Source organism: Apus apus, chromosome 2, assembly GCF_020740795.1.
Source record: "Apus apus isolate bApuApu2 chromosome 2, bApuApu2.pri.cur, whole genome shotgun sequence".
NCBI classification, from domain to species: Eukaryota; Metazoa; Chordata; class Aves; order Apodiformes; family Apodidae; genus Apus; species Apus apus.
Window position 1 is genome coordinate 71,813,014 of NC_067283.1, and position 20,821 is coordinate 71,833,834.

The 20,821-nt window shown below is 42.8% G+C and overlaps 1 protein-coding gene across 1 annotated transcript; it reads right to left on the reverse strand.

Moving 5' to 3' along the window:
• LOC127380402 (serpin B4-like) lies at positions 1-4,400 on the reverse strand. The gene is made up of 7 exons (XM_051609227.1): positions 4,233-4,400; positions 3,666-3,728; positions 2,936-3,064; positions 1,676-1,793; positions 1,209-1,351; positions 576-743; positions 1-405 (listed from the first exon to the last, which is right to left on the reverse strand). Exons 1-7 carry the CDS (start codon positions 4,398-4,400, stop codon positions 1-3), a joined length of 1,194 nt encoding a protein of 397 aa, XP_051465187.1.
• Between the last annotated feature and the right edge of the window lie 16,421 nt (positions 4,401-20,821).

Here is a 20,821-nt window from a genome sequence, read left to right on the forward strand (position 1 = left end):
TTAAGGGGAGGAATATCTTCCAAAAAAGAGAATGGTGTTGGTTGGGTTGTGTCTGATAAAGAAGAGGAATGGATGGTCAGCTTTGAACTCATAAGAAATGGGACGACACAGAGGTACTGCAACAAGTCCCATGCCACCAGTTGCTTCAGTGCCCTCTTCGTTGACTTCCATGAATGACTTCTGGATGGCTCTGGAGACAACTAAACCATTTTTCCCAGAGATTCCTGACAAATCAGCTTTTCCCCAGTCAAAAACATTCATCATTCCCATCTCCTGGAGAGTTTTGTCGAGAACGTAACTTTCCTCCATCTTGAACTGGGGCAGGTACACCTTCACTCTCAGTGGTTGCATCTTGGTCAAGCTGGTCCATCCTGCTAGTTTTTCATGTGTGAGGCTGCGCTCAAGCTGCAAGGCAGTATTGGTAATAATGATGGACACCATAATGAGTGGAAGGAAAAAAATAATAAGATTCCGTTTTTCCCGCTTGTTGTCTGACCACATTGGAACACAGTTAAAGTATTGCTCTGTGTGCAGCCCCTTATGTATGCTACTAGAGAGAAAAAAATAAGTGTTACCTGTTCTAGGCCAGTAAAGTCCTCACAGACAACTTCAGGAAGAAGAATGAACATGCTCAGTTCATTATTAAAGTATGGGAGCTCTATTACTTTCATTTTCAATTCATCTATGATGGCCATGTTAAAATAACCTTCTTGAAACATCATCCGCACTGTCTTTTTCTCATTCTGGAACACATGAAACATATTAAACTGAAAATACAGAAATGTTCACTCTGCTTGCAACTGGTTTCAGTATTGAGATTAGAGTTCAGTCCAACAAATATCATGTACACTGGTTGTGGGTTTTATGTACTTATACCACTGATGTGTTCTTCCTTCTTAACTATAGTTCCAATGAATTTATCCATCTTAGAAGCATAAAACCTACTTTTCCATTCCTACTGGTGCCAGATTACTGTACTCACAACTCCCTTTTTATGTCATTCATTTTTCTGCCATGTCAGATGAGGAGACTGATGCACCTGATGTAACCATGAACCTAAATTCTTCATGAATAATGTATAAATTCTCCTGAGATAATTTGTCTTTTAGCTCATTTTTTTTTTCCTGAAAAAAACCACTGTAGTATTGGTAAATAGTAGCAGAGGAACAGAATCCTCATATTTGGGTCCATATTTGCTCATACTGTACCTTGTTCAGTTGGAAATATGTTTCTTTAGTGTCTTCTTTCTTAAATTCTGCTGCCCACTTTCCTTTAAAATATATAGCATTGACCAGGACAAGAACAGTGGAGGGATCAATTAACTCAGCAGCAAACAGGTCTTTGATTTTACCTTTAAAAATAATGAATTAAGAAGAATTATTACTTTGTTCAGGCAGTCAGCAGCCTTTGACTATTAATAACTACTGCTGCAAATCTGAAAAGTAGTATAATTCTGTCAGACAAATAACAACAAGTTTATGTGCAGCTTTTGATGCCAGGAACTCAGGGCATTTTTGTACTTCTTCCTATATTTCTTTCCTATTGAGCAAAAAAAATGCAGTAAGTGTTTAATATATATAAATATAAAAATGAAAAAGTGAGAACTGCAATTCAGACATAATATTCCTAACTGATTGGATTACAAACCAAACAACTCGCACATAGTCTTCTTTACCATTTGTCTCATTTTCCACCCAGAAATTAATCTTCTCTCTGGCTTCTTCTTCAGTGTATTTAAAATTGACTGCTTCCAGTTCTGCTCGATAGAATTTCTTTGTGGAATCCAAGTATTGCTGGAAAGTAAAAATGAGACAATTTTATCGCAATGTGATGATTTTAGAGAGATATTATTTATAAAAAAATGCATTTGCAATTTTTTTTTTTTTGTATTTTCAAGCTGTACTGAGCAGCAGAAATGTCTCAGTGCTGTAAAAAATATCTAAGATCAAAACCTGGTACCTTTCTGTAAGCTTATATATTGTTGTTAAACTGCCTGACTTGCCCCAACCACCAAGTGAAGAAGTTTGCCTTATTTTGAACAAATAACCAGGACTGATAATATCACAAGGTGTGCATGCGTGTTAGTCTGTGTAGATGCATACACTGTAAAACTTATAACTTGTATTAAGTATAAAACTTTTCCAGGCTGTTGATCACCTTTTTCTGGCTCTGAAGATCTCTCTTTACCCAGAGTGCAAAGTTTGGGAAACAAGGTGAAATCTTGACTTGAAAAGAGGTGGTTACAGAGATAAAAAAACGCTGTTTCTACCTATACACTTACAAACACCTTAAATCTGGTTTTCTGAGGAAATTATTTGTATGCACTTGTATTACTTGAGCTGTCGGTATTCCACGGGAATGTGCTGGGATGGTCAATGCCACTTTAATTAGAGTAGTTACCAAAAATCTCAACCATGCTTCTCTCTTCTAAGCCTTGTTTGAAAAAGCAGCAGGAATCAGAGAGTGTCATATTTGCATAGGGTTTGAAGGAAATGTGGATGAGTGAGTAAAATAATTTTTTCTAGAACACACTCGAGGAGAAAAATAGTCTTCTGCTGGTCATGGATCTTTGTTCCTTGGGTAGGATTGATGCAGCAAGTGCAGCTCTGTTGTACACAAGGTGTGTGGCAAGGATATATTGATAGTGAGTACTGTTAACAAGTTTTCTGGGATGTCCAGGAAAAACTGTTACCACAGATCTGTTTCTTTACATAAAAGCTTTTAAGTCACAGTTTCCCAGTGCTTTGCCGTTCCCCATGTCTAACCACTGGGCAACTGAGATGAAAGGTCTCCTGGACTTCAAGAGCTGTGGAATGCAGCCATTTGGCAGTACATCTCGACTGCACCATTGATTCGTTTCTGTTCTGACTTTATGATGGAAGATGCTCTGCTGAGCTCTTATCTCCCAGGAGCTGTTAAAATGGACTCCACTTACCTGGAAGAATGGATAAGTAATTTCTCCAAAGAGCCTGTTGGCAATGGTGAGAGAGCAACCTGGTCCAGGTTCACTGATTGCAGTCAACAGAGCCTGGAACTGGGAATGGACTTCTTCAGCTTCTTTGCACTTCAAGCAGGAAAACAGAAGTTTCATGGTAGGCTTTGAGCTTTCCTGTGCTAATCTGGACCTGTGGGTGAACTACAGCCTCGCTCTGCATGAGAAGTCTGGCTCCACCCAGTTAATAAAGGCATTGGAATAAATGCATCAGGACACCACCCCCAACTCCCCCTGTACCAGATGTATGGAATGCCAAAACGATTCCCCTTCAAGCCCACACTAGTCCAACTCCAAATCACACTGTATCCTACAGTGCACACTGAGCAAATACCTGCTGGGCTAGAGCCTGGCAGGAGCAAGCTCCAAGGTATCTTTGGCATACCCTGTAGACAAACCTTTGCAGGTGGCAATTTAAACGCTTATCACATTTTAGATTAGTACTGTGTGTTTTTGTTGGAAACCTGTAATGAGAAGGCTTAGCTGTTGACATGTGTGATCTCACAAGGCCCCTTAAATAACTAATAAAAGAGCAGTAATAAGCAAGTCTGTAAATCTAGACAGAGAGGCTGCTCAGCCCTGCCCTGCTTTCTGATTAAGTGATAGTTTGCAAGGAGAAGGGCTGACAAACCAGCACCTGTTTCTTCGTCTCAGAACTGCAGCTGTGTCTTACCTTCTCAGAAGAATATTGACTTCCCTGGCTTGTACTGCTCAAAACTTCACTGAAATGAAATACCTGCAATGTAAATGTTGGATTAATGCAGTTGAATTACGGTATCTCAAAGCTAAAAGAGAGTGTTGCAAGCCTATTCCAAAAAGCAGCCAGACACAGTCAACAGAGAAAGTCCTGTTTGTCCTTTATCATGAGATCCTTGAAACAAAACAAGAAGGTTTTGCACAGGATGAGCTTATGAAGTCTTTGAAATCTTCTTCCCTGAGAAAGAAGACTTTGGGTATCCAGACCATATAAAAGAGAATCATCACTTCTGAGCCCTGGGGAGTTGAGGGATATCTCCAGAACTTTTCCTTTAGTATTGATGTATTTATTGAATGATCAATTACTGTAATAGTGTTCAGTCTGAAAAAGTGTGATATTAGGCATAGCATAAGAGAAGGTATTTTTAAAGGGTTGTCTGTCTGCATCACTCCTTCGAATGCTTAGGAACTATATCCAGTGGTACTACCAGCCTCTTGACTTGTATCTTGCCACTGTCCTCTTTTCACAGCAAAAGAAACCCACCTTCTCAATTTGTTTGAGTGTGCTGCCCCTGGCTCCAAGAACAACCATCCCAAAGGCAGCTGCGAGACTTAGTGGGGAGAAGAAGATGTTTTCATTTGTTTTTCTTTTGCTCAGCTCTCTGAAAAAGTCAAGACAGAACTTGGCATTGGCTGTGCTGAGAGAGCACATTGTGGTGCTGTGATCACCTGCAACAAGGGAAACAAAGATTTAGGCTGCTCATCCTTACACCTGCTAAGTTTAGAACCCTTGGAGCATGATGAGGTCTTCTGCAGTAGTGTTGCTGAATTGTTCAGCACTTCATGGAAGATTCCTGATTCACCACATCTGGCATATCATAAACTTCACTTACAATCACAATTATACTAGCAGATTATCTTTAATGTTCTGCAAAACTTCACATCTTACATCTAGAACAGAGTGCCTTTCCCATGAAAGCCTTTTCCCAGTGGCTTATCCAATAAAGTGATGTAGAGGCATCTGATCCCTTAGAGAGCCAGTTCAGTATTTTAGAGTTTCCACTATTCTAATTCATTTTTGTTTGTATTCTTGCTGTGTCTGAATAACTTTCTCCATAGATGTGTGAGATAACTTCCCCCATTAGACAAGAAGAATTAAATTATTCCTGTAAATATTTAAAAGATAGAATGGTGTAGAAAGATTTTGCATTTGTGATTTACCAATCTGGGTCATGCAGAAGAAGTGGAAAAAGGTTTAGTTTTAATCTTCTTTAGGAACACACCTGGCAAAGCCGTTGTATAAATTCAGCACAGCTTCATCACAAAGCCCATCCACTTTTATGTAATCCAAAACATTGCATAGCATCTTGAAAATATTCTCACTTCCTCAAAATATGCTATAGATAGCATGTAAGTACTAAGCAGATATGCACGTATCAATCTTTAGACATTTCATAGTTATATCATTTGTAACTTAAAGGTTAGGAGTAGAGATCAGAGAGATATTTACCTTCTCCTCAGGACTGATGGTGTCAACTTGACTGTTGGGCTTGATGACAGGACTTCTGGAGCAATGAGATATAAAGCCATTGCCACGCCCAGTGGCAGCATCATTTTTACTCACGATGAATCACACTACTGTGTGTTGCAACCAGTTAGTATCATTATGGGACCTTTTGTGGAATCTATAATTTTTTCTTATCCCTAGCACTTCAGAAACAACTCACAATTTTAAATTCATACCGAGATATAAAAAAATTCTCCATCATTATAGAAGCTCCTAGAAACAAAGGAGATTTCAAGGGGTTTATGTGTAAAAAATAAGTTCTACCAAATTTGATGTGTGTTACTGTAAGAAGTAGCACCGTCAAGTGCAAACACATATGTTTTTGTAATAGGAATTTATTATGAAACCTCTGCAGTTGGCAGAGTAGCAAGGGAAAGAAAAATTTAAAATGTAAAAGTATCTACCTGGCCAATTGTGACATAAGTCAGTGGTTCCAGAGTGGAGGTAGGCAATTCCCTTTACCTGTTCCAGTTCTGCGCCTCTGAAGGCTTCTCTTCAGGGATCCCTTCCAGGGAGCTTTTCCTGCCAGTTTACTCCCCGAGCTGGGAATTTTGTCCTTAATGGAGAAGAGGAACTTAGCCATTTGTTCCAGAGTTTATTGAATACTCAACAGCTTGAACAAACAGTAGCATAGCACAACAGTGCCAGTTGTGCACATCAGGTACTCTGCAGCTGAGCGCTCTGCAGTTGTTGCAGTGATACAGCACAGGCCCTGTGCATTTGTATCAAACCACATGGTATGTGCAGACTAGCTCTGGAATGCTGTGCTTCCTGCAGAGACACTGCAGGTAGGGGCTTCCCATGCGTCATCTGCATTTCTTTAGGTTCTCCTGATGGAAATATGAGAGCCCTGTTCCTCTCCTGAGGATTCCTGATGTATCTTCTGCAAATGAGGAAGAAGTTTGTGGCACAAGAGGCAAAACATAGAGAAGCTATCCCTGTCCACATAACCTTTTTTCAAATCTTGCATTCTGCAGATGTGTTTACAGGAAAGCTGGGTGAGTTTTGTTCAAGCAGCTGTCCCACAAGACATTGACGTGTCAGCTGCTTTTAGCCCAGGATTTCACATTCCTCCTCATTTTTATCAGTAACTCTGGGGAAGTCTGGTTCTTGCCTTATGTTGCTTCAGCATGCGTAGGCAGCAGGGAAAGAGCAACCTAATTATAAGAAGTGGTATGTTTTTAGAGTTCTTTACCTTGAAAAAAATCATCCTTCACATTTAGGTTGATATGGTGTGTGGGTGGGCAAGTATTTGCATGAGTGCATACAAGGACAAACACTGTTTTGTAAGAAGTACTCAAGTTACTATTACTAACATATAGTTACATCCCAACCCAATCAGGTACCAGTCCTCTCTGGTATTTAGGAAGATCTGGAGGCTGTTTCATATCAGTCACAAGATACTTGTCAGTTAATTTGTATTCCTTTTTTGAATTTTCCTGTCTTTTTTTCTTAGAGGAAATAGAAATTAAAAACATGCTCTTCATTCAGGCCCTGAGGACAGGAAGGTTAGAGCTGCACAGATTTTGCCTGAAGTGAAGAAAGCCATGGAGTCTGGTTTTATTTGCTTAATGTTGAGGCAAAAAAACTTCCCAAAGAAGTGTCTGGTTTGCTTTTCTGGTTTCTGCTGAGGAAGTGGATGCTCTCCACACAGGCCCTTCAAAGCCAGGCTCCTCAGCCACTTAATCATGTTGTTGCCTAAAGGAAACTGCAGATCAGAAGGAGGCAGATGCTGTTCCCTCTCTTGTAGTGGTGACCTGTTCTCTTCATTCTTATTTTTGGCACTAGTCATAGCACAGTTGGAGGAAAACTGTTGTGGAATAGAAGAGCAGAAGGTATGCAAGTAGGAGCATTCAGTCATCTCCCAGAACAGAGGAAAGGAGATGGTTTCCAAGCAGCAAGACACAACTATGTATTTCTCTTTCAGGAATACTGGCAATTTTGAATCCAAATTAATACAGTAAATGGAAAATTATAATCCTGGAACACAACAAATCATGTCCTTCAGGCACAGGGGTGTGTGCCAGAGCCACAAGTCCCCTTAAATTTCATTCTGCTGTGCATAAATCTGTCAAGGTGAAGTTCAAGTGCTCTAATATGCTAGCACAGTGTAACACTACGCTACTAGCCCTGGTTAGTTTTCTGGTACTTTTGAGCTCTTGACCATCTTAAACAAACAGGTTTCTTTGTTGTTGTTTGTTATTTCTCTGTTTCTTTAGGTCATTCTGTTCATACTACATTTTGAGTGACTCTGGAGATTAACTGTCACTCTATTGCTCCATTTGGTGGAGGTTTGTTCCACACAGAACAAATGGACAAATTATAGCTAAAGAAGTACCTGGACTGGCATTAATTTCCAGAAAGAAGCATGTTCTGCTGTTCTTCTAGTCTATTCCTTTGAGTAGTTCATACTCTAGAGGCAAGGGATGCCATCCAGAGGGATCCTGACAGGCTGGAGAGGTGGGCCAATGCCAACCTCATGAAGTTCAACAAGGCCAAGTGCAAGGTCCTGCACCTGGGCTGGTGCAACCCCAGGCACAAATACAGGCTGGGTGAAGAATGGCTGGAGAGCAGTCCTGAGGAGGAGGACTTGGGGGTGGTAGTTGGTGAGAAGCTCAACATGAGCAGCCAGCGTGCGCTGGAGCCCAGAGAGCCAAACACATCCATAACTTATTCTGTGATTCTATATTTTCTACTCTTCTAGGTTAGTATAATGCAGACTAGAGAGTGGCTTAGACAGGCATAGTTCTCTAATGGGCATGACTGGGAAACAGGAGTTTTTGTTCAAATAGATTGAAGAACCTCTTGCATTGTAGGTTCTGAGGAGACTCAGTATGCAAATGCCTGCTGAGAAAGACAAAGCTATAGCTCATCCTGCCTTTGGACAGGGAGCTGCACTAGGACTCACTTTGGACTGCTAGGTGGACTAGTATCCCTCCTAGCTCCCTTCTTGCTCCTGGAAAATGCAAAGGTTCATATCTGGCCAGGGGAAAATGAAGAGGATTGAAGATGGTCATGGCAGTCTCAAAATCAGAAGACTGTCTTTATTCCTTTGGAGGATAAGCCTCCAAACAGGAAAGAATAAATAAGGAGACTTTTTTGAAAGGTTACAGAGAAGCAGTTGCTGAGACACATTGTGTGGAAAGGAAGATGAAGATGTAAAAGCACTGCAAGTGCAAAAGAAGTAGCAGATTTTGCTTCAAAGTTAGACTACTCTGGAGAGCATGCAGATTTCAAAGACAACCCTTTTACCTTGTGGTCAGATCTTGTGGTGGTAATGTTGCCCTCAGGCATGGAGGAGCAGATCACAGACTGAGCTGCTTCCTACCCCTAAAATTTCCCACATTTAGGTAATACTGAAAACAGGGCCACATCCTTAGGGGCAAGTTTTGTTCAGCACTGTTTACCTGTTTGCAGACATTTTGGATGAAAGTCTCAAAATTCTTGTTACTTTACCAGTGAACAACATGAAATACATTTCTATTAGTGTTTCTCATGGCCTTGGGGCCATGGCCAAGGGAATGATGACTGCTGTGTATAAATTATAAAGTGCAAAGAGTTTTTATTACATGGGTGGGATAAGTAGAGGAAGGCCAAAACAAGGAGCAAGAGATCCCATCAGTGACACAAATCAGCAGAACACAGTTTTACATCAAAAAGCAATGACTCCCTTGGTACGGAACAGACCATCAGCATGTCCCTTGTGATTATTCTTTCCTGCAAGTGCACTGGAAGCAGAAGCCTGGTTGGCTACAGTTCCCCCTTGGCTTTTTTCTCACTGTTTTCAGACATACGTTTCTCTTGCTGTCAATGTCTGCAGGACACAGCAGGGAGGCAGATTCTTGTTGAGAAACCAGAGGCTGATCTCAAGCTTGACAGCAAAGGCTCTTCTTGTTCCTTTCATCTGACAAAATGCACATTCTGCTACCACTTTGAGACTGCTCAGGTGGTAATTACAGAGTACCTGATGTGTCTGTGGTTCCCTGTAATAAAGGTACCATTGGATAAATAGAGTTGATGAATCGCAAGAACAAAACAAAGTCTCCTGTCAGGATTCTTACTGAGCCAAGGACCACAAGGGCCCACCCTATTTTCTAGACATCTGCTAAGTAAGCATCACAAAAAATAACAAACCTTATGCATCATATCAGAGCAATTAGATTGATAAAGCATCCGTGGTAATACACAGCAACTTTTGCATGACAGAGAAATACCTCTTACCTTGAAAAAGGGGGAGAGACGTCAGAAGTTGTTGATGGTCTCAGCTCATTTGGGAAGCATCAGGAGCAAAGTCTGATATTATTGTCATTTTGGGGCTTTATGAGTCAAGAACCTAGTGAAAAGCAATTACCTTCTAAATTACACTGCTGAATTAATTACTGAGTTCATTGGCAAGAGTGCAGAAGTTGATGAGTGTCAACTTTGCAGAGACTTGGGCCACCTCATCTGGTCATTCAACTTTCTAGGGAAAAGGTGAGCCCAACACTGCTTTTTAACCCTTGAGCTGCTTTGTGCACTAGAAGCCTTTCCATTATCGCAATGGACCCTTTAACTCTCCAGGGAGATTTAGATATGGTGCAAAACAACATCCCAAATTTTTTCATCTTTGATTCATTTATCTTACCAGCATCCAAAAAAACCTCTAGCAATGTAGCCAGTTCTGTCTGTTGTACCTTCTCTGCTCACACCCTTTACCACCTGCTCATGAGCCATGACTAACAGGGAATAGTATTTCTAAGCAAGGATGTCTGCATGTGTCTTCTTGACTGGCTTCAACAGAGCAAGAGGTTATGGCTAGACAGATAAATACATCTGCATGATGAGCCTGTTTCATAATGCTGGCTAATCCAGGCTTTGTGACTGGTCTCATTCACAGTGTCTCTGGATATCATTCCTTTGTGGCAGTTTAAATCACTTTATGTTAGGTTTTGTTACTTAAATAACAAACGCAGTAGTTTTTTTAAGCTGTGAGATTCAGAATGTCCATCAATATTCCTCTCCTAGCTCTATGTCAAGTAGCTAAACTTCCTTTCATCTTGATGCATAGCTTATCTTGTCAGTCATCATTGTGGGGTGCAGTGATGAAGATAGAAAACTCTTGCATTTAAAAAATCAGGTATTTGTCAATATTGGTGAAACACTGAAAAAGAGAACAGATATTTCCATGCAAAGGAACTGTTGTTTGGGTTTTTTTGAGATTGCAAAAGACATCGACTTGCATTTTGAAGATTATTCATAAAAAAGGTAACAGCTACTTTTTCTTTTTTTTTTTTTTTTTAACAGAGAAATGTATGCATTAATTAAAATTCTGATGAGAGGAAACATCAGGATTTTGGCATTTCAATCTAGGCAACAGTCATCAGATTGTATTGCAGTGGTCTCTCTGGACATTAGTTCATATTATTTCATTGCTAAAGCCCGGAGAATCCTCCAAACCAGTCACCCTGCAGCCCAGAAAGTCGTGAAAGCCTAGAGCACAAATCCAAAGTCAAACTTGTCTATCATAATTATGGTGTACTTTGGGGTGCTTCAAGTGACAGAAATGGGAGTTAGACATGTTTATGCACTTGTGAAAAGGAAATTCCTTGGGTTTTATCACTCAACCATTTCTTCAAGAGAATTCTGTGGAAAACTGTGTCAAAAACTTAACTAAAATCTAGGTAGACAACATCTACAGCCTTTGCCTCATCCACTAAGTGGGTCACCTTGTCATAGAAGGAGATCAGGTTAGTCAAGCAGGACCTGCCTTTCATAAACCAATGCTGGCTGGGCCTGATAGCCTTGTTGTCCTGCATGTGCCATGTGACAGCACTCGTGATGATCTGCTCCACAACCTTCCCCAGCACCAAGTCAGACTAACAGGCCTGTAGTTCCCCAGACCCTCCTTCTGACCCTTCTTATAGGTGGGTGTCACTTTTGCTACCCTCTAGTTATCTGGGACCTCCCCAGTTAGCCAGGACTGCTAACAGATTATGGAAAGTGGCTTGGTGAGCACTTCCAGCAGCTACCTCAGTACCCTTGGGTGGATCTCATCCAGCCCCATAGACCTGTGTGTGTCTAAGTGGTGTAGCAGGTTGCCACCCATTTCCCTTTGGATTATGGGGAAATTGTCCTCCCTGTCCCTGTCTTCCAGCTCAGGGGGCTGCACACCCTGAGAACAACTGAATCTTTAGTCTTACTACTAAAGACTGAGGCAAAGAAGGCATTGATTTGGGGATTACCACAAGAATATATACAGTCCTTTTTTTTATGAAATTGGTGAGGAATTCCCATATGTTTTGGAGAATGCAACTGTAGAGTCCTGAGAAGAAAGATTGTCTCAAAACAGCCACCTGGCTGACAAACTGGACATTGTGCTTGGGTGGGATCCTCATTCAATAAGCCACCTGGACCCTGTTCATGCAAGGAGAGCCCCTCCTTTGGCAGCCACCCTGATAAATGGGACACTGTCCTCACTTGATAAGGAGCAGTGTCCAGCAAGAGGAGACCCTGGAGGCACAGGACCACGTTGCAAAAGAACACTTTCCTGTTTAAGGACAGAACAGATGTGTGACAATAAAGGTCATTGCTCAGCCAACCCCGATGGGGGGGAAAGTGATCACCTGGACCCCCCTGCCCACCAACTCATTTCCAGATTTCCAAATCCAACACTGAGTCTGTGCAAAGCAGGCTGAGCCTCACCAGGAGAGGCAGAGCCAGCTGCCATTGAAGAGGCAGACTCGAAATGCTCCAGGTGCACGCCTGCCATCCAAGGACCACAGCATCAGGCTGAGATCGTCGCTGGATCCGAGGGTGGTGGTATCTTTCCTGTCCCCTCTTCCTTCGTCTCTACCTCTGTCTCTCTTAATGTCTTTCTCTGTTTCTAACCTTATTCTTGGCACATAAGTATAACATAATTTCTAATTTTGCTAAGTTTTTCCAGTTGTAACCTGTTGTTTTGAGAGTACCATTTTGCTAAGTTCTGTTGATTGTAATCTATTGCTTGAGAGTGATGTTGTTGTGTTTGTTTCTTTGGTTTTTACAAGCTTTATAATCTTACTCAATTTTAAGTAAAGTAACGTTTTGTATAAGCCTCCTGGGTCATGGTCTTACTCTAAGAGTACCATGCAGAGAATTCCAGAGGCTAATCTCACTGACTGGGTTGGTAAAAGAGATTAATTAAGAGAGAATTGGATCTGAATCTCCCTGGGTTGCCCCCATATCTGGGGAGCTCTACCCATGCCCATTTTGTGGGATGTGATATTTAATATGGGGAGCCATGCCCACTTTGTTGGACATGCAACACAGATCAGTGTTCATTTTCACATTATTCTTGGAGCCAAGTTGTAAATAATAAAGCACTGATGGGAAACAGTTTTTACATAAAGAAATGTGAAAGACTTCATGCAAAATCTGCATTCAGCCACTGACCACAACCTACATGCTGTGCAGGCTCCTTGCTCTGGGGCTCTGGTACCCAACCATGGAAAACACAATGGACTGGCAAATTCTTTCAGGGTCAAAGAAGCTGATACGCAATTCTGTTGTCCATATGGCAAATGAAGTTTCCAAGAGGAATGTGTGAAAAAGGAATGAAAAATCTATTCCCACCAAGACACCTGATAGTAACTTTGAACAGATACATTGAGAAAACCTCTGCCGTTCTTTCGCAACTTCGTGTAGCTATCAATTAGCTTTGATTGGAATGGAAGGAGCCTTGAGATTGTCTAGTGCATCTGCTGCCCTAAGGCGGGGTCAAAGCTGTCTAGATTACAGTTGATAGGTGTTTGTTAACCCTGTTTAAAGAAGCTTCTATGCAAAGAGTTTCCAAAACCTCTGTTCTGTTTCAGTGCTTCCTTATTCCTGGAGTTTTAACTCTTCTCTGTCCTAAATCATCCAGACTGTAGATGAGAAAACCAGTTACATCCAGCTGTGCAATTAGTATTAATTATTAGTATTCAAGTTATTCTTTGCACAATACACAGTGTTTGGGAATGTCTCTCTGGTCCTAAAATGTAATTATTGTAGATGTGTTCACGATCAAGATCTTTTTATCACACTAATCACACTAGCCAAGACATTGTGGGTATTGTCAGCTACTGAGCTACTTCAACTAATTATGGACTCGGAAACTTGAAACGCGCTTCGGGGTTACTCAGCCCTGCAGAACACTGGATAATTTTCACAGTTCTGAGGAGAAAAGTATTGCCTTTGGCCCTAAGACTGGATGTTACAAGTAATTGTTCTTCCTGATTCCTGCAACAAACCTTGTGCCATATTTCCATAGTTAGTCAAATTGTGCAGTTGCTTGATAGTTTAATGTTATTAGCATAAAAGTTAGTGTGGGGTTGTTCTTGCCAGTCCTTACAGCTAGTGAAATCAGATGGGTGGTGATCAAGGAACAGAGTGTTACTGACAGCCAATATCGTGCGCATATTGTTAGTGACTGAGTTTCTCAAAACAAAATAAAATTTAGAAATATCCTTCCCACACTGCCAAGCCCTGTGAAGAACCAGCAGGCACGTAATTTGAAAACACAGGGTCAAATTTTTAGCCAAGGTAAACTGAGTCAGTTCCAGAGGAAGTATGAAAAAAGAATTTGTTTCCATGGAAAAATGTTCTTCTTCAGGCCACGGAACAAGGGGGATGTGCAAAGCTTATATTTTCCCCATCCTGCCGTGGAATTTGTAGAATTTATAATTTCATCATTCTATGATTCAAATACCTTAACTGCATATCTGGGGTAACCAAGGACTACTGTAGTGTCCTGAAAAAAACTTCTCTACAGCTCTCCCTATTTCTGCTTTCTCTCAGTTGCACTGATTTATACCTGACAAAGTTGTTACTCTCATCCTAGATATAATTTGACAGACTCTTCCTTTCTGACCTGTCTGTAATCCAGGCACAACACCTTGTGAATACCAGATGCTTGTATCCCAGCTGGTCATAGACACTTCTGTATAATCTCATGTAAAATCTGTAACCAATATCACCAACAACCTTCATAAAACAAGATACTTTTACTACACAGAATAAGCTAGCAGAGAAAAGCTGGCTTTAAAGCCATATGCTTCCATGAACCCTTATTTGATGCAGAATGCCCAAAGTATTCCGTGCTATTTTGGTCTTGTTTTGTTGTTGGATATGAAGAAGAACACCTTGACAGAACATGAAGTCCAATAGATTTGGTATTTGACCTGGGATGTTCATATGCAATCTATTCACACACAGAAGTGTCTCATGCTGTTCCAGATGAAGGCAGGTATCTGACTACAAAATGCTGATGAAGGGACATGAAGTGTGTCTGGGAAATCATGACACAACGTTTCCCACACAGCTCTTCATTTATGGGCCAGTGGAACAGTGTCCCATGGTACAGCAGCACACACAACCACTGCAGCTGATAGTGGAACGTGCCCTCCGATCCTTTTCCTAAACCTCCATCTTGAATTAAGTCAACGTTACCACGAAGGTAAACAGGAGCTGGAACACCATCAAATGCTTGTGGGTTGACTTCAAAGCTCCAACCCTGCCAGCCTTCTCGTTTGAGAGTGGAAAAAACCTGAACCTAAATCTTCATTTGCAGAGCTGCAGTGTACTACCCAGTAAAGAAATGTTTGGGGTTTTTTCCTACAGAAAAGCTGGACAGGGACTTTTTACAAGGGCTGTAGCAACAGGACAAGGGGGAATGGTTTCAAACTGGAAGAGGGTAGATTTAGGTTAGACATTAGGTAGAAATTCTTTAGTGTGAGGGTGGTGAGACACTGGAACAGGTTGCCCAGGGAAGTTGTGGATGCCCCCTCCCTGGAAGCGTTCAAAGGCAGGTTTGATGGGGCTCTGAGCAACCTGATCTAGTGGGAGGTGTCCCAGTCTATGAGGTTTGGAACTAGATGATCTTTAAGGTCCCTTCCAACCCAAGCCATTCTATGATTCTGTGTGCTTATCTACATGAAGAAACACAACCACGTGAGTTCCTTTCTAAATTGAGACTTCATGGTGGCCCTTATTTCTTCCTGGTATGCACAGATGTCTGAACAACTCAGAGAGTTGGGGCTGAGTTCTGTTCTCAAGCATGAGTGTAAATCTATCTTAATTCTCCCAATATCAGGTCACTGACATTTTTGTAGGTTAGAAATGCATACCATGTAAGTGCAGAAAATTGTACAGGCAGAAGAGACCAGTATTAGACTCAATTTAATTTTATGGTACAGCTCCTCCATTCTCTCTGTCCCCATTGTGATGCTCAACAATGAGGACTGGAGGCTTCCAAAATTTTGGAGTTACTAATATTCACTAAAACCTATATATATTGCAGTACTTAACTCACTCCTTGTACAGGCAGAAAATGAGCTTTGCTATGCTGAAGCAAGCTGAGTAAACTGAGATAACAGTTCTTATCACAGAAAATCAGTGCCACAGGGTCTCTTCTGCACACACACAGATTTCAGAGAAGAAAACAGGACTGGACTCTTCTCTTCCCTTTATTTTGGATTAAATGCTGCCATTTGGCAGGTAAGCCTACCTTTCCCTGCTTCACTCCATGCTACCAGTCAGTGTTATCACACACTTCAAATACTGTCTCACCTTTCCAGTGGGGCTCTTTGTTCCTGGACATGCCACACTCAGCACTTCATCAGTATGAAGCACCTGCAATACACATGCAACATAAAGCTATGTAAGAGATTCAGGAAGACACAAAGAAGGCACTGAGACTGCACAGCAGCCTCATGGGTACAAGTCAGAGAGTGTTTGGAAAGGAGAGCTGCCACCTCTTTCAGTTTGCTATTTGTGAAGAACGTGGCCCAGACTGCCAGAAGCCTCCTGCCTCTTCTCCATTTCCAGAGGTAAGCCACTAATGGCAGTTTCCAGGAGAAGGGGAAGAAACCCACCTTCTCAATCTCATTGGCTGTGTTGCCTCTGGCACCCAGCTGGAGCATGCTCAGGGCAGCTGAGATGCTCAGTGGGGAGAAGATATTTTCATTTCTTCTTTCTTTGCTCAGCTCCTTGAAGAAGTCCAGGCAGAACTCGGTGTTTGCTGCACTGGGGGACCCCGTCGTGGAGTGATCAAGGCCTACAACAGGACAACTACATAATCCATCTCACAAACATGGCCACAGTCACAGCACTTGGTGCAGAGAGCGTTGGAAAGGCAGATCCTTGCTCAGGAAGCAGTACCCCCAGCACCATCTTGCTCCCCGGAGCAGGTTTCAAACCAGGCTTAGCACTTCATAACAAAGTGCATCCCACACCCTGACCCAAACAATCACTGCTGGGCAAATCACCCCTTTAGTCTTATTCTTGATCTCCCCTCGTCCACTTCAGCTATCTCCACACGCACTTTCACACCCTCCAGTGTTTTTCTAAAGGCTGTATGCTGTGTGAACATGGCCACTTAGCCAGCATCCTGCTTTTCCTTGAAGAACTGCTACATGGTTTAGAAGCATTGTTCAGCCCTCAGAAACTGTGCTTCATTGAAGCAGATTGTCTAAAAACATTTTGTGTTTGTACATATCCTGTAAAACATGAAACACATTATATGAAAACACTCAACAGAGAGACAAGGGATTCATATCACCAAGCCAAAGCCAAACAACAATGTGGCAAGACCTTTCTTTACCTCCAGAATTTGAGGTAACAAGTTCATGTATGTCCCAGCATATCTAAGATAACTGCCTTGCCATTTGTCTCGTTTTGCCTTGTGACAATATTACCAGATTCACTCATGCTGTTGAGTGAGCTTGTTCACTCCAGCAAAGAATTTGACCACACTCTTCCTGCTTCCTGGAGTTACTGTCATACTGTCACATCCACGGGCTTTCAGTATCGCGGCCACCCTGAGGAAAGCTGAAGCTGAGAAAGTTACCTTCTCCTGGAAAGAGCTGATGCTGGTAGCTTCTTCGCTGATGAAGGGTGGTGTCCTGTCCTGTCTTAAATCAAAGCTGACTGCTGTGTAGTCTGTCTCCCTGCCCAGGTTATTACTGAAACTGGAGTGTGACCAGGGAAACCAAGGGCTGATAGACAGAGTACCAGGAGAATGGCTTTTCGCATCCCATAGCAGAGTAGGAGATACAAGCCAGTCTCTCTTGCTTTTCACTCTCTGAAAAAGTAGTGAAAGAAGGAAATAGGGTTTTTTTTCCCTCCCAGAGAGGAGGCACCCTCTTGATGCTGCTGCATCTCATTGGCTTGCTCCACTGCATCATCTCAAAGACATGGCAAGCATCTGCAGAAAGCATACAGTCACAGCAAGAGGGAAAAAGAAAAAATCAGAAGACTCAGATACACAGCCTCCAGAGAAGCACCTCTCCCTGAAGTACTTATGTATCTTACATAACCTCTGCCTCGTGGGGAGCCCTGATAGTCCTGCAGGAGATGATAGAGCCCATAATCACAACAGGTTATTTCTTCCGTAACACAGGCCTTTCCAGAGAGGTGCCGTGATCCAGAAAGTGCCTCAGCAGATTCTCTGCCTGAGGGCTACACTTGGGTGGGGCTGCCTCAGCATGGTCACTTGTCTGTCCCAGGGGTCTCAGCACATTTTTCTTCCTGTGCAGCAAGAGCCAGAGAGCAGAGGGAGCACAGGCTCGCCTTCGGAAACATCTCCATTCCTGGGTTTTGAGCATCTCCCAGACCATGGGTCAGGAGGTGGCAGGCCTAGCCAGGTGCTACAGGATCTGGTCCAGAGAGCAGAAGGAGGCCAAGTTACACAGCTTTGGGAACAGACCTTGGCACCAGGATGTTCTCCTATGATGAGAATTTCAGGTAATTGGCCTTTTTTCCTTGACCTCACTCAGGAAAAGGGCAAGAGGAGGTGAAGAGAGGGCACTGCCAGTCCCGTGTAGGAGAGCTCAGCACGGCCAGCTCTGCTGGACACGTGCAGGGAAGAGCACAGACCTGGAGCAGCTCCTTCGTTCCAGCTGGTGCTCCTTGCTCCCAAAGAGATACCGCGTACAGATTGTGTTACTGTAATCTTAAATACAATGTCTGGGACTTGCCCCTGCTACGAAACCCTGGCTTGAGACAGCCTTTTCCCTCAGTGGTCACCCCTCTACCATTTAGCAAGATCCTTTCTCCCTCGGCAGGCTGAGGGCTGTGGCAAAGGCAGGACCGGTCACTGCTGGCCTGCATTTGGGACTGCTTTGTGCTGAGAGATGACAGGGGAGGGAAGTGACAGGCAGAGGAGCAGGCTGGGCAGGGCGGGGGCCTTGGACAAGTTGCTGCCAGGGAAGTCAACAGAGGCAGAGCTGAGGCTGATGCTGCCAGGCTGCAGGAGGCAACAAGTGCTGTGCCAAACGCCAGCTGCCTCACGAGGTGTTGCTCAAGAGAAGACATTGATCAAGATATGCAACAGAGCATCAAGAAGGCAGGGACAAGCTCTTTTCACTTGTGCCCTGCGACAGGACGAGGGACAAAGGATTCAAACTCGAGCACAGGAAGTTCCACCTCAACATGAGGAAGAACTGCTTTACTGTGAGTGCTACAGAGCACTGGAACAGGATCCTCAGAGAGGTTGTGGAGTCTCCTTCTCTGGAGACTTTCAAGACCTGTGTGGATGACTTTCTGAGTGACCTGCCCTAGGATTTTTTGGTCACAGAATGTTAGGGGTTAGAAGAGACCTCCGAAGATCATCTAGTCCAACCCCCCGGCCAGAGCAGGATGCCTTCCTGTGTGATGTACCCTAGGTGATTCTGTGATTCTGTGAAAGTAAATGTTTTGCAATACATCAGATAGAAAAGAGATAACTTTTTGTTTGTTTGTTTGTTTGGGGTTGTGGGTTTTATTTGTTTTTGTAGGGTTCGGGAGATAAGAATGTTTGTAAGAAATCAGCCACAGGATTGCTTCTAAACATCTTTGCATTACTGTTAGCATTTTTATTAATGATACTGCTGTGTTCAGTCTTAAGGTCAGGAGAAATTACTATACTTACCTCATTTTCTGTAACAGTACATGGGCCAGCCAAGGAAATAACAGGTCAAATCAACCCTGGGAAGCAGCCTTTCTTGAAGTGCACTCATTGAACCCTTTCTAGCTTGGGGTTTTTTTTAGGTTTTGGAAGAAAGCTGTCCCCAGGAGCCAAATCAGTGCTGAAGCTGTGTACAACAGGGCCTCTGAGGGTCTCATCTCCTCTGGAAATGTACATATGCCATCTTCATCAGATTTGAAATACATGTTGAATGGGTTTCTGAAGTAAAGTTTATCTTTCTTTCAAGATAAGCAAATAATACAAAGAGTTGTGTACAGGACAGGCATTACAATCGACTGCTCATATGGTAGCAAATGATTTTGTGGCTTTCAGGGCCAAATTATGGCCCTCCCCTCAGTGGATACCGGGTACAAAATGAGTACCTAGTTCAGTGAGATGATGAGCACGACATGGCAGAGCATCCACAGCTGCTAATGAATCCTCTAAGAAGGGCAACTTGAGGAAGAAGTGCTGTGCAACCCAGATGCACTGTGCCAATCCTGCACAGGAGCAGCAGAGACTTGCTGTGTAAATTCCTGCTGCCACTGCTTGCCTCACACTGAGGGGAAACTGCATGCAAATTTAGCTGAGACTGAGCACAAACATGAAAACCAATATCGTGAAAGTGAAATTTTCAATGTTTTTCATTTTTCTCAGTCTAGTCTCAGGCCATGACCACTGAAAAGGAGTATTTCTTCATTGTGTGGATTAAAAGCTATATATTTTGCCAACAACCAGTATTCCAATCATGGCAGAGTTTCTCCTATGTCCAGTTCCAGACAGGAGGAGGAAAACAAGGCAGATTTTACACAGTTCAGTAAGCAGAACATGGGATATTAAAGTCAGCAGAGCTTGGGATTTTAAAAGTGCATGGATGTTTTGGGTCTAAGACACAATATCAAATAACTTTTGTTTTTCACTGACACAGCTGTTTCATGACACAATGTGGTTCTTATAAGCCAGTTTGACCAGCTTTAAATCGGTAACCTACCAGAGCTGAGTGACATTAGCCAAATTCAGGTAACCAGTGTCAAGACACATAGGCATAAAATGGGGTTCGAACCAAGGGGGACCTTTAAAGATCATGTAGTCCATCTCTGGTGGCTTGGCCAGAGCAGCAAACACATCTGAACCTTGCCCATTGCCAAAGGGATGCCTGCTGCCCTGGCAAGCTGCCCGCTTTGGGCAGAGAAGAGGCATTGAACTTTGTTTGCACAGATGGGTGCTGGCAGAGAGAGGCACTCCCTTTGGTAGAGCTTGCCCCAAGGGGGGAAAAATAATGTTGCATAAATGTTTGGATTTTTTCCTTCACAACATTAATCTTTTTTCCTAGTTCATGAGATTGTGGCAGTAGTAAAACTGCACCCATGGCACATCCCAGAAATGGCCCAGCCACATCTCTCACACCACACAGGGCTCACCATGCATCTTCATGGCTCTCCTGCTCTGGAGGCACAGGAACAACCCAGCTCACGGGGTGCTAAATAGAGACTTTTATTGCAAACCTCCCCCTCTATTTTTTTTACTTTCAGGACTAAGCTCCTACATTCTTCACAGATATCACGGATAACAGGAGCAGATCCATCCCCCTGCCAGTCCACGGTGTTGTCGGAAACACTTGTTTTAA

Bases quoted from the DNA above. Each gene is read 5' to 3' on its own strand.
- LOC127380402 (XM_051609227.1), bottom strand. From the start codon at position 4,400: ATGTGCTCTCTCAGCACAGCCAATGCCAAGTTCTGTCTTGACTTTTTC. The intron at 3,729-4,232 runs GTGGGTTTCTTT...TTTACATTGCAG, and splicing joins CACTCAAACAAATTGAGAAG to GTATTTCATTTCAGTGAAGT. The intron at 406-575 runs GTAACACTTATT...ACTGCCTTGCAG, and splicing joins ACTTTACTGGCCTAGAACAG to CTTGAGCGCAGCCTCACACA.